Source organism: Myotis brandtii, unplaced genomic scaffold, assembly GCF_000412655.1.
Source record: "Myotis brandtii unplaced genomic scaffold, ASM41265v1 scaffold95, whole genome shotgun sequence".
Taxonomy (NCBI): Eukaryota; Metazoa; Chordata; class Mammalia; order Chiroptera; family Vespertilionidae; genus Myotis; species Myotis brandtii.
The window spans coordinates 559,770-573,213 of NW_005371920.1; the positions used below are offsets into that span (position 1 = coordinate 559,770).

Here is a 13,444-nt window from a genome sequence, read left to right on the forward strand (position 1 = left end):
CCTGAGCCTGCGCCTGGGCCTGGGCTTGGGCTTGGGCTTGGGCCTGGGCCTGGGCCTGGGCCTGGGCCTGAACCTGTGCCTGGGCTGCAAGCATAGGTGTCAGTTCTGACTGCTGAATAACCTTAACTCCATCTGGCTTGCTCCAGGCAGATTCACGTGTCCGAGCATTATAATAATAAACCTGCAGAGGAAGCAAAATCACTGGTATCACAGAATCTGTCAACTGTCATTAAAAACCGATAATGCAACTATATTTTGCCTTAAAATTAAGTTATTGGGGGAAATTTTCTATAATGAGCATACTATATTTTTAACACATATGTTATTTTTGTGCAGTTAACACTGCTATCCTTACAAAGCCCTGCAAAGTTGACCTTTGGCTGGCATCTGGGAACTTGGATTTGGGGAGGGTTACCACCATTCCCTAACTAGTAAGAACAGCAGCTCACTGTGCCTAAATTGTTTACACAAAAATGCAGTTCATGCTAAATGTCTGCTTTCCCTCTGAAAGTCTGGAATTTTGTTATGTGCTAGGCAAAGGATGCCAGTCCCCAATGAAATCCCTTGACTCCCCAGCTCAAATGAGCTTCTCTGGTAGACAACCCTTCACGTATGCTGTCACAATTCCATGCTGGAGAAATTATACATACTCTATGTGCTTCCAAAGACTGGACTCTTGGAAGCTTGTGGTTCATTTCCTATAGACTCCGTCCCATTACCTTTTTCTCTTTGCTGGTTTTGCTTTGTATCCTTCACTGCAATTAGTCTTAGCTGTGGGTACAACTACATGCTGAGTCCTGTGAGTCCTCCTAGTGAATACTAAACCTTAGAGTTGTTTTGAGGACCCATAATACATATTTAAAATACAAGCTTGCAGAATCACAGGTAAACAGATGTAAGCATTCTAGTCTGTGTGGAAGTCCAATCCACTAAGCCTTTCATCAAGTCCCACCCCACGCCCTGCTTACCCCAGGTTCATTCTTAATTGGCAAGAATATTGTCATTGATCTCAATCTGCCAGAACTCTTTAAGTTTTACTCTTCTGTCACTAAGGAGTTAACAACCTAAATATATTTTCTAATTTACCTTTCCATCTGGCGTTTTATTTTCAACCCATATCTCCTCAGTAGGAGGCAGTGCTGGAGTACCAGGGGCAGACACAGGAGGCATTCCTGGTGGAAACATCATACCCGGAGGAGGAGGCATGGTTCCCATGGGTGGAGGCATGAAAGGCGGTCTCTGTTAATTCGCAAGAACAGTAATGGTCACTTGTATTTATCTTTTTTCCTTTCAAATTATTACTAAATTCTACCCCAAAGGAAAGTATTATAAGAGCAACCAAAGTAGCTTTACAGTCCATTCAAAAACACTCATCTAGGATGCATAAGCAAAGTTTCTCTGGAACAAAACAGATTGGAAAGAAATACATCAACATATAGTAGTTATCTCTGGGTAATAGCATTATGGGCGAATTTCATTTTATTATTTATACTTCAACTGCATATTTCACACACTAGGTACTAGATTACCTTCAGAAGAAAATAAGCAACTTTTGTATCTTTTTTAATACCAGGCACACCAATGCTTCCACCTCTCACTTACAATAAGAACCAAGCAAAGGAGAAACGTTAGTTTACAAATAACATAGCAACAACTAAAAGAGAAAAATTGAATATAGCTAATCCTTTTTCCTACAAGAAAAAAATATTAGCTAGAAAAATATTCATAATTTTCTATTTTTCAAATAATAGTAACAATAAGTAGCTCACCAATGGCATTAACATCAGTTAAGTTTAAAAGATATAGTAAAATTATCCATTTTACTTTTAGTGGAAAATAAGAATTTAAATGGTATATGTTACAATTTTTTTTTTCCTGGAACTATTACTAATTCAATCCTATCTCTGATAATTCCTTCACTATCATTCTTCAATGATTATTGACACAACATTAAGATTCTGAGCCACACAATTCAACTGTAACTACTAACCTTACTAAAGCAGACAAGTGGTGTAACATTTTAACAACAGATTTTGAATGGGGATTCAAAGATATCCTCTTTAATATACAAGTAACAATAAATTTCAGTTATCCAAAGCATCTTAATCTAGATAATGGAACTAACACCATGCTAATAATGTGAAACTGTACTTCATTTTCTTTCCCATACTTCAGATTTTTTTTAAAAAAATTCAGTTTAGTGTCTTTCAAGCATCAGCACACAGACCCACATTCTATAAAATATCCACCCCAAAGCACATTAACTGCATATCACTTGGATTTAATGTAAAACCACACAATTATCGATCAAGACCAAGAAAACATCACAACATTGGAAAGTATCCCATTACAACATCTGATATATTTCCATTAGAGGGTTACATCAGTCCATTACATTTTATAATATTCTGCAAGTAGGTTTAACTCTTAAAGGCCCAAATTAGAATAAATTCATATGTAACAAGTTATACCAGAGACAGTCAAAAATCTATTTCTTATTCTAATCTCAGAGAAAATATAAAACTTTTTAACAATTTGTTTAAGGGGGTAGGGGCTATTCATTACTAGGAAGGCAATAAAATTATTAAATATTAAAACCTGTGTCTCTTCCATAAATATGACCCTATCTAAATAGAGTTAACATCACTCCCGTAGTACTTTGTTATCTTTTGTTATTTTTAGTGAGTTCATTCTTGATTATCTAAACTAATGGAAAATAGATGATACCACTATATTTATTTGGTTTCGGAACAGTATAGGCTGGATAAACAAAGAAAAACAGAGATACAGAGATACATACCCAAACAAAAACAGCACAACCTCAAAAGTAGACGTTTGAGAGAGGCCACCTTCGTGACCTCATTTCAGACAGTAATTGAGTCTATATATACTAGAGAGGGATCTGTGCCTCATGTTAAAATACCAGAAAAATTTTTATTTAAAGAAATCCCACAATTCTATTTCTCAAATTATAAAATAACCCCCTTGGCCCCCAGGGAAGAAAAATATTCAAACAATGTGCTTATAAAATGCTTTGTTCTAGATTCTATCCTAGGCTTCATTTGTGGCAAGAATTGCTCAGAATATATATACATTATGTATGTATACAGTGGGGCCTTGACTTACGAGTTTAATTCGTTCCGTGATGGAGCTCGTAACTCAAATTACTCGTATGTCAAATCTTAAAGTGAACGAGTGAGACACTTGATGCTGGGCTGATGTTGTGGCGTTCACTGTGACATTCGCTGCGCCAACTAGCGGTGGGGTATCTGAAGCTGGCTTGTAACCCGAATTTTAGCTCGCAACTCAAAGCAAAAAATCGGCCGAGAGACGGCTCTTATCTCGAAAAACTCGTTAGTCGGGACACTCGTAAGTCAAGGCCCCACTGTATATACTTAATGATAAAATATATCATTGGTTGAGCATTGACCTATGAACCAGGCAGTCATGGTTCTGGTCAGGGCACATGCCCAGGATTGTAGGCTTGATCCCCAGTAGGGAGTGTGCACGAGGCAGCCAATCAATAATTCTCTCTCATCATTGATGTTGTTCTCTCTCTCCCTTTCTCTAAAATCAATAAAAATATATTTTAAGAATAAAGTATTAAAAAATAAATAGCAATAACTAAAACAATTATACCTTTAAAATTCAAACTTCATTTCCCATAAAGAAGATGGGTTACTAAAGACAATTCTCAGAAATAAAGGCAGGTAAGAAACTCTATTTAATCCTGTTTCCTATGAAGTATATTTTTCTATCTAAATTCCCATTCTGAATTTCTACTCAAAACCACTGCTTTTGGAACAACAAATTAATATATGGATTATATTTTCCTATAAAGTGAAACTAAGAACACAGTTTTTAAGGCAAAACTGACATACAATATTAATATTAACAACAATGAAGGAATGACAACTTTGATATTCTTTACCTGAAGGTGTGGAGGGCCCATAGGTGGAGGAATCCCTCCTGGAGGAGGCATTGGTGGCATATTAGGATCAAAAGGAGGACGTCCAAAGGGGGGCCGAGGTGGTGGAGGAGGGCCTCGCATCATACCAAAAGGTGGAGGAGGTCGCATGAGAGGTGGTGGGCCTCGCATCACTGCATTTGGTGGGGGAGCTGGGCCTCGAAACCTTAAGGCCTGCTGTTGAGCCATCCTGTGGGAAAAACAATGAATTAGTTTTTCTTTCTCAAAATTACAAAAATGTAGTTACTGATCTCTAATTACATCGAATTCAATAGGCCCTTAAGAGCAAGTGGAGTTGGAAAGGCATAATTTTGCAACCATCACAGTAAAAGTGCATCAGTAAGAATGATCCATGGACACCAAATCTAGGAGGAAAGCTGGATGAAGAGGATATCCAGATGATCTTAAAATGTCTCCTCACATGCTACTTATGATTGCAAGGGGAGATGAAAAAAACACTATGTAATAGGGAAATCGTGCAACATCTTGACCAGTGGATCTAATTAATATCATCGAAAAAGGACAGATGGACATCATGTGACTGAGAGGAACACATCACCTATTTCAGGCAAGAATGTATATTCTCAAATTAATAATGATGAAATAGTAGACAAATACAAAAAATGGAATGTTCTATTTAAAAGGGGGAAGCAGAGGATATATTCTTCAGAAATGTGGATATTATACATAAAAGACAAAGGCAGGCTGTGGAAATGTATTACATTAAAGGAGCTAAAGAGACATGACAACACAACACTAATTCTAAACCAAATCCTATCCTAAAGGGAAGAAATGCTATAAAAAACACTGGATTAATGAACAACACTAGAATACGAACAACAGATTAAAATATTGTATCACTGTAAATTTATGAAGTTGGTAACTGTATTTAGGCAAAGTATCTCTATTCTTAGAAAATGCATACTTAAGTACTTAAAAGCAAAGGGCTATGGTATATGTATCTTACCCTCAAAAAGTTCAGAGTAACAGAGCATGCATGTGGGCAAATAATAAAGCAGAAGAGGTAAAATACTAATACCAAGTGTACTATCTTTATTTTTTGCAACTTTGGTAAGTTTGAAATTACTTCCAAATACAAAGTTTTTTTTGTACCTCCATACAGGGGCGGAGGGTAGCAGGCTTACGAGATTACTAGCATTCTCTACCTAAACGGAAAGCCTTTCTCGACACTGCACCCTACCCCACCCTTCAATCTCTAGCTAAAACACCCTGGTTTATTTTCTCTATGGTATTTCAGCAGATACATAGTATTACATGTTATTATCTATCTCCCTCTCACAAGTGCTTTTTAAAAAAATAAAAATTCACTCTTAAAAGTAATTACTATGTGTCAGGCAGTGCTCTAAGCTCTTTTTAAGTCCTTTAATCATCGTTAACAACCCTATGAGATATACTAGAGGCCTGGTGCACAAGATTCGTGCACTTGGGGGGGGGGGCCCTCAGCCCAGCCTGTGCCCTCTCACAGTCCAGGACCCCTCGGGGGATGTCCGCCTGCTGGCTTAGGCCCAATGCCCCTGGAGATGGGACCTAAGCCAGCAGTCAGACATCCCTCTCGCAGTCCAGGGCTCTCGCAGTCCGGGACCCCTCACTCCTTACCACTGCAGGCAGGAGAGGCTCCCACCACCACTGCTGTGCTTGCCAGCTGTGAGCCCAGGGCAGCTCTGGCTCAGCGGCGCTCCCCCTGTGGAAGTGCACTGACTACCAGGGGGCAGCTCCTGCATTGAGCATCTGCCCCCTGGTGGTCAGTGCATGTCATAGTGATCGGTAGACCGATCATTTGGTCAACTGGTCGTAAATGTCGCTTAGGCTTTTATATATATAGAAACTATCAACCTCATTTTATACATGAGGACACTAAAGCAAGTTGAAGTCAAATAATTTGTCCAAGGCCACACAGCTGGTTGAGTGGAAAAGCCAGGATTCAAACACAGGCAAATATCTCTTAAACACTACCCGATACTGTATATATACTAAGCTCCTTTAGAGTAGAAATTCTGTCCTGTTCATCCTTACATCCCCTATACATAGTTAGGTCTGCACATAGTAGGCCTAAATAAATATTTGTTGAATGAACCAATGAATACCTACCTAGGTGATATTGTACCTACACTACCTCACAATAGGGTATGTAGAATCTTATAAACATTACTAGAGGCCCGGTGCACGAATTCGTGCACCAGTGGGGTCCCTCGGCCTGGCCTGCGGGATTGAGCTGAAACAGGCTCTCCGACATCCCTGAGGGGACCCAGATTGCGAGAGGGTGCAGGCCAGGCCGAGGAACCCCACTGGTGCACAACTGGGACCAGGGAGGGACTGCGGGAGGGCTACAGGGTGTGTCCTGCCATCTCGCTCAGTCCCGATCAGCCAGACCCCAGCAGCAAGGTAACCTACTGGTCAGAGCATCTGCCCCCTGGTGGTCAGTGCACATCATAGCGAGCAGTTAACCGGCCTTAGCATATCATTAGCATATTACACTTTGATTGGTTGACTAGCTGACCGGTGGACCGGACACTTAGCATATTAGGCTTTTATCATGTAAAATTAGCATGTTTGCTATAATTTGCCATAGTCAATTGAGTACCTACCTATCAGTCTTCCCAGTAGTTACTATAAATCTCTCCATGATCAATGAAATGTACATTTCTGTGCTCAAGAAAAAATTAACAATTACACTGGGTTGTTTTGTGTGTTTTTCTTTTTTTTTTTTTAATTCTCACCGGAAGATATTTTTCCATTGATTTTTAGGGAGAGTAGAGAGGAGAGAGGGAAAGACAGAAACACTGATGTGAAAGAAGCACATTGATTGGTTGCTTCCTGCACGAGTCCTGTCCAGGGCCCAGGCCCAGGAGGAGCCTGCAACCAAATATGTGCCCTTGACCAGAATCGACCCTTTGGTCCGTCCCCAGGCCGACGCTGTATCCACTGAGCCAAACCAGCTAGGGCAACAATTATATATATATTTTTTAATATATTTTATTGATTTTACAGAGAGGAAGGGAGAGAGAGAGAGAGATAGAAACATCGATGAGAGAGAAACATCGATCAGCTGCCTCCTGCACACCTCCTATTGGAGATGTGCCCACAACCAAGGTACATGCCCTTGACCGGAATCGAACCTGGGACCTTTCACTCCGCAGGCCGACGCTCTATCCCCTGAGCCAAACCGGTTACGGCAACAATTATATTCTTTATGTATATATAAAGATAATCATTCTTATATTCTCTTCTCACCAGGCTCTCCCAACTTTCCTATATTTCAACTCTCTGCTTAAAATTACACTTTGAAGTTTTTCTACATTTTCCATATCACAGTTAATTCTGACATAAAAAATCCTAATAAAGAACCAATTTTCCTTCTAGAATACTAGGATTGTAAACATCCAGAATGCATATACCAACTGTATTTAACCAAATTTGCAAATGATCCTATCTCAAAGTATAAGTTAAAAACAATGACTGAAAAGAGGAGTATGGATTATATTAGAATAATTAGTCTTTCTCAAATTATATGTATTCCTAAAAGACACATAGCTACCATTATTGAAGAAACATCTTAACCTTTTGTGCAGAAACAAAGTTAACTATCAAGGAAGGATATTCTATTTCAGCCTTGAGTTAATAATGTACCTTAATCTTAGATTTCCTTTGAATCTGCCTCTCCCTTTAAAAAAAAAAAATCGACAGTACTTGTTTCTTTGGAATTTCACACTTCCTAGTTATAGCTTGAAGTTAAGCATTTTGGCTCTAGAATGATGAAAAAGTCAAACCAGGGCTCTGCCTTTTGCTGTCAAACTAGTTACATAATTTCTGAGTCTGAGTATACTCAGATGTAAATGAGCTGGAGAATAAAAATAAAACCTGTCTCATATCCCTGTTCAATGAGATAATCCCTGTGAAACATTTAGAGTACTTGATACACACTAAACCACTTTAACTATCACTACTTTCATTCCCCAAAAAAACTTGCACTATGCTCTACCTATAAAAGACACTTGGGCCCTGGCCGGTGTGGCTCGGTTGAATCAACGAAATCCATCCGTGCACCAAAAGGTTGTCAGTTGGATTCCCAGCCAGGGTTGCAGGCTCAATTGCCAGTAGGGGGCATGCAAGAAGCAGCCGATGGATGTTTTTCTCTCTCTCTTTCTTTTCCTCTCTAAAAATCAATAAAAACATTTTTTAAAGGCACTTCATTGTCAATTTGACTAAATGTCTTTCAAAAGTCTGCCATTAAAATAGTGACAGAATTCACATAATTTCCTCCATCAGCATCTTAAAGTTGCCATCTTCTGATGCCAGATATGTATAGTACCAGTGCTGAGCTCTTCACACACACTGCTTCACCGCAGGCAACTTACCAGAACCTGCAGTGAGGATTAAATGAGCTAAGAAAGTATGTGGAATAGCACCTAACACATTAGTGCTCTCCAAATATAGCTTTTATTACTGTTGTTATAACATCAGTCTAGTAATAGTACTAGTAAGTTTTCATGATATTAATATTAGTAACTAGAGGCCCGGTACACAAAAATTTGTGCACTCGGGGGAGGGGGGTCCCTCAGCCTGGCCTGTGCCCTCTCGCAGTCTGGGACCCCTTGGGGGATGACCACCCGCTGGTTTAGGCCTGCTCCCTGGGGAATTGGGCCTAAGCTGGCAGTCAGACATCACTCTGGCAGCCCGGCAGCCCTCAGGGGATGTCCACTTGCCAGCGGGAAGCAGGCCTAAGCTGCAGTCGGACATCCTTAGCGCTGCTGAGGAGGTGGGAGAGGCTCCCACCACCACCGCTGTACTGGCAGCCATCAGCCTGGCTTGTGGCTGAGCAGAGCTCCCCCTGTGGGAGTGCACTGACCACCAGGGGGCAGCTCCTGCATTGAGCGTCTGCCCCCTGGTGGTCAGTGTGTGTCATAGTGACCAGTCATTCCCAGTCTTTCTGCTGTTAGGGTCAGTTTGCATATTACCCTTTTATTATATAGGAGTGCCTGGCCAGCCTGGGTGAGGGGCTGATGGCTGTTTTCAGGCTGGCCACACCCCCTTTAGGGTGGGGGGGTCCTCACTGGGGTGCCTGGCCAGTCTGGTTGAGGGGCTGAGGGCCGTTTTCAGGCTGGCCAAGCCCCCAGCCTCTCCTTTTTTGTTTTTTATTCTGGGATTTATTTACCTTCTATAACTGAGGAGCTCAGAGCCGGCCAGGGTGGGCGGGAGGGAAGCCTCCTGCTCGCTCCAGCTCCATGGCCATGGCCAGCTGAAAGCAGGTATCTGGGGTTTATTTAGCTTCTATAATTGAAACTTTGTTGCTTTGAGTGGAGCTCAGAAGCCGGCAGGAAGCTTGGCTTCCTCCATCACTGGAGCAACCAAGCCTCTTGCTCACTTCAGCTCCGTGGCTGCCGGACGCCATCTTGGTTGGGTTAATTTTTATGCAGTTGCTCTGATTTGGCTGGTGGGAGTGGGTTAAGGCATAGCGAAGGTATGGTCAATTTGCATGTTTGTATTTTATTAGTGTAGATAGTGTAGCTACTATTACTGTAATTATTATCAGGCTCTACATAACCTGCCTCTTGTTGACCTGTCCATAGACTCCAGCCTTTTTTTATTGTTTTATGCTCACCTGAGAATTTTCCCATTGATTTTTAGAGAGAGTAGAAGGGAGAGGGAGAGATAGAAAGAGAAACATCAATGTGAGAGAGAGAGACATTGATTGGTTGCCTCCCGCATGCACCCCGACCAGGGATGGGAGCTTGCAACTGAGGTACGTGCCCTTGACCAGAATCGAACCCAGGACCCTTCAGTTTGCAGACCTACGCCCTACCCACTGAGCCAAACCGGGCTCCAGCCTTCTTTTTTGGTCAAATACTTCAAGTTCATTTACCTTGAAGCCTCTGCACTTATTGCTCCCTCTGCCTGGAATGCTTTTCCCCAGATCATTATATAACTGGCTCCTTCGTATCAGTCTTAGTTCCTCAAACTCCTTCCCAACCCTCAGCCTCTCCCAGACCCTCTCTGTCTCATTACACAATTTGAGTTTTCTTAAAATATTTTTTATTGATTTCAGAGAGGAACGAAGAGGGAGAGAGAGATAGAAACATCAATGATAAGAATCATCAATTGGCAGCCTTCTACACTCCCCTTACCGGGGATCAAGCCCATAGCCCGTGTTGCATGTGACCAGACCAGGAATGGAACCGTGACCTCCTGGTTCATTTGGTTCATAGGTCGACACTCAACCACAAAGCCACACTGGCTGGGCCCAATTTGAGTTTTTTTTTTAAAAAATATATTTTATTGATTTTTTACAGAGAGGAAGGGAGAGGGAAAGAGAGTTAGAAACATCGATGAGAGAGAAACATCAATCAGCTGCCTCCTGCACACCTCTTACTGGGGATGTGCCCGCAACCAAGGTACATGCCCTTGACCGGAATCAAACCTGGGACCCTTGAGTCCACAGGCTGACACTCTATCCACTGAGCCAAACCGGTTAGGGCCCAATTTGAGTTTTAAATCATGATAAATGCTAAGAAACCTCTCACTTGCTTACTTTTGTATTATACCCACTAATATGTAGTTTTCCCTTAGTATACTGCAGCTTTCCAGTGTAGAGGATGGGTGGGTGCTCAAATGTTATTGTTTTGATGGCCAGAGAGAAGGGGGGAGGGGGGTGGGGACTGGGTAGAGATGGGCAAGGAGGGAAGGGAATGGGGACATCTTCAATAGTGTTAATAAAAATACAGTTTTAAAAAAAGAAGCCCTGGCTGGTCTGGCTCAGTGGATAGAGTGTCAGCATGTGGACCGAAAGGTCCTGGGTTCAATTCTGGTCAAGGGCACAAGCCCGGGTTGTGGGCTTGAGCCCCAGTGGGGGGCATGCAGAGGCAGCCAATCAATGATTCTCTTTCATCATTGATATTTCTATCTCTCTCTCCCTCTCCCTTCCTCTCTGAAATCAATACAAATATATTTTTTAAAAAAAGAAAAATTGTTTTAATAATGACAGTGAATACTGGGTATTTCCTATATGCCAAGAACGATTACATGGACATTACTTGCACCAACTCTTTTTATCCTCACAGCAATACACTGAGGTAAGTTTGGCACCATTTTTACAGAGGAAACTATGTCACAGAAAAAAATAACGTGTTTAAGGTACTAGTTAGTGGTAACACCAGTGTAGTCTTATTCTTGTTTTACAACTAAGGAAATTTAGACTGAAAGTACCTTGTCATAAGGTATTAATAGGTAATCTAAGGCCCTGGGTAAAGGATCTATACCAGCAGTTCTCAACCTGTGGGTCGCAACCCCTTTGGGGGTCAAACGACCCTTTCACAGGGGTCGCCTAAGGCCATCAGAAAACACATATATAATTACATATTGTTTTGTGATTAATCACTATGCTTTAATTATGTTCAATTTGTAACAATGAAAATACATCCTGCATATCAGATATTTACATTACGATTCATAACAGTAGCAACATTACAGTTATGAAATAGCAACAAAAATAATTTTATGGTTGGGTCACAACATGAGGAACTGTATTTAAAGGGCCAGAAGGTTGAGAACCACTGATCTATACAAACATGACTCTAAAAGTTATCTTAACAGTCCTCAACATAAAGGGATGAATAGCATTTGGATCCCCAAATAAATTTTGTCTGTTGCAGGTTATTTGCATTCCTACCACTTTCAACCTTTTTGGAAAACAAGACTACTTGCAAAAACAGAAACAATTTTTTTTTTTTACAAGAACAAATGTATTTCTCTAGCAGTGGTTCTCAACCTTCCTAATGCCGCGACCCTTTAATACAGTTCCTCATGTTGTGGTGACCCCCAACCATAAAATTATTTTCGTTGCTACTTCATAACTGTAATTTTGCTACTGTTATGAATCGTAATGTAAATATCTGATATGCAGGATGTATTTTCAGGGGTCGCAACCCACAGGTTTAGAACCGCTGCTAGAGGTACTCTATCTAGATATGCAATCCTCCACTGGTGAAGACTAGACTGCAAATACTTTAACAGGAGAGGCAAAATGGAAAGCTGCTTCTGACATATGGGAGGCAAATCCAGACTCTGCCAATTACTCAGCGACCTTGTATAAGTCACTTCCCACTCATTTGATGTGGCTAGTTTAATTCAAAATTCAGATCTTAATTAGTACGGATGCGCTAAAGCAGCGGTTCTCAACCTGTGGGTCGCGACCCCTCTGGGGATCGAACGACCCTTTCACAGAGGTCGCCTAAGACCATCGGAAAACACATATATAATTACATATTGTTTTTGTGATTAATCACTATGCTTTAATTATGTTCAATTTGTAACAATGAAATTGGAGGTCACCACAACATGAGGAACTGTATGAAAGGGTCGCGGCATTGGGAAGGTTGAGAACCACTGCTCTAGAGGATTTTGGTCTGGTTCAAGGCTCTACTGCCAGCACCTAGGTCTGTGACTGTCACACAGCACAATAACTTTGGTTCTAAGAAGCGAACCGTCTCTAAATCACCTATATTCATTTACTACCATAGAGCCACTGAACACTTTATTTGCCAGACACTGATAGACAGACACACCACAAAATGCCTGCAGGATACACATGACCCATATACGAAAACTAAGCCCCGATTTCTGCCATCAAAAAGACCACATAAACAGCCAGTTCATCTGAAACCATGAAAAGTGCTAAAATAATGGTCTGTACAACATGCTTTGGAAGCAACTTCCAACCCAAGAGGCCAGGCATAACATATTTGCAACAGAACACCGAATTTAAAGCCCTTCTCAAATCAGTTTTGCATCAACGTCCAGACTACGGTTAATAAAAACCTAAAATGGTCAAGCTGAAGATGCTAGGCTGTCTGAAACGCAAATCAATTCGGGTGACCTTGAGATCAGGATCCGGAATAAACCTTCCATCACCCCATCACCGGCGCTGAGCGACCCCGGCCATGCACCTTCATCACGCATGACCCACGCGAACATACACATGGGGCTTAAGGGATCTGAGATTCATCTCTGAAATAAGACAAGATTTTGCTCCTGCCCGAGTAGGGATTTCTGTGTGTGACAACCCAGAATCTAAAACCCTGAAAAACAACAGCCCCCATCTCCCGACACAACTTCGTCCTGAGCGCCAGACAACCCCAGGCTGCTCTCGGCCCCTGCTCTTTCTCCCTCGCAGATGCTGACAGTGGCACAATTCGGAATGGGGGCTGGACATCCGAAATGACATCTTCCCCACCCAGAAAAGGAAGGGGAAAAAAAAGGTCTCAAATAGCCAGAAAGCTTAGCACCTCTTTTTATTCTCCCTGACTAAAGGTGTTTTTTTTCCCAAGACACTTTCACTCGACAAAACCTTCGTGACGAACCACACGGGCACTGAGACACCCGAAGGCGAAAGGTCACCGACCTCCTTCAGGGCGAAGGCGGGACGCGGAGCCCGACCGCCCGGGCTCGGCAGCCACTTCCTGG

General features: G+C 41.7%; 1 protein-coding gene and 1 long non-coding RNA gene across 3 annotated transcripts in view; one reads left to right on the plus strand and one right to left on the minus strand.

Annotated features, from left to right (window-relative positions):
* Positions 1-13,444, minus strand: part of TCERG1 (transcription elongation regulator 1) — a 58,685-nt gene that overhangs the window by 44,367 nt on the left and 874 nt on the right. For both annotated transcript variants that reach the window (XM_014533148.1, XM_014533147.1), the window contains exons 2-4: positions 3,932-4,157; positions 1,087-1,239; positions 2-181 (exon numbers count right to left, since the gene is read on the minus strand). In XM_014533148.1, coding sequence (XP_014388634.1) covers positions 2-181; positions 1,087-1,239; positions 3,932-4,157 — 559 coding nt within the window. The remainder of the gene's footprint in view (position 1; positions 182-1,086; positions 1,240-3,931; positions 4,158-13,444) is intronic.
* Positions 11,842-13,444, plus strand: part of LOC106724731 — a 13,652-nt gene continuing 12,049 nt past the window's right edge. Inside the window, exon 1 of the long non-coding RNA XR_001360567.1 lies at positions 11,842-11,934. This is a non-coding gene — a long non-coding RNA (uncharacterized LOC106724731). The remainder of the gene's footprint in view (positions 11,935-13,444) is intronic.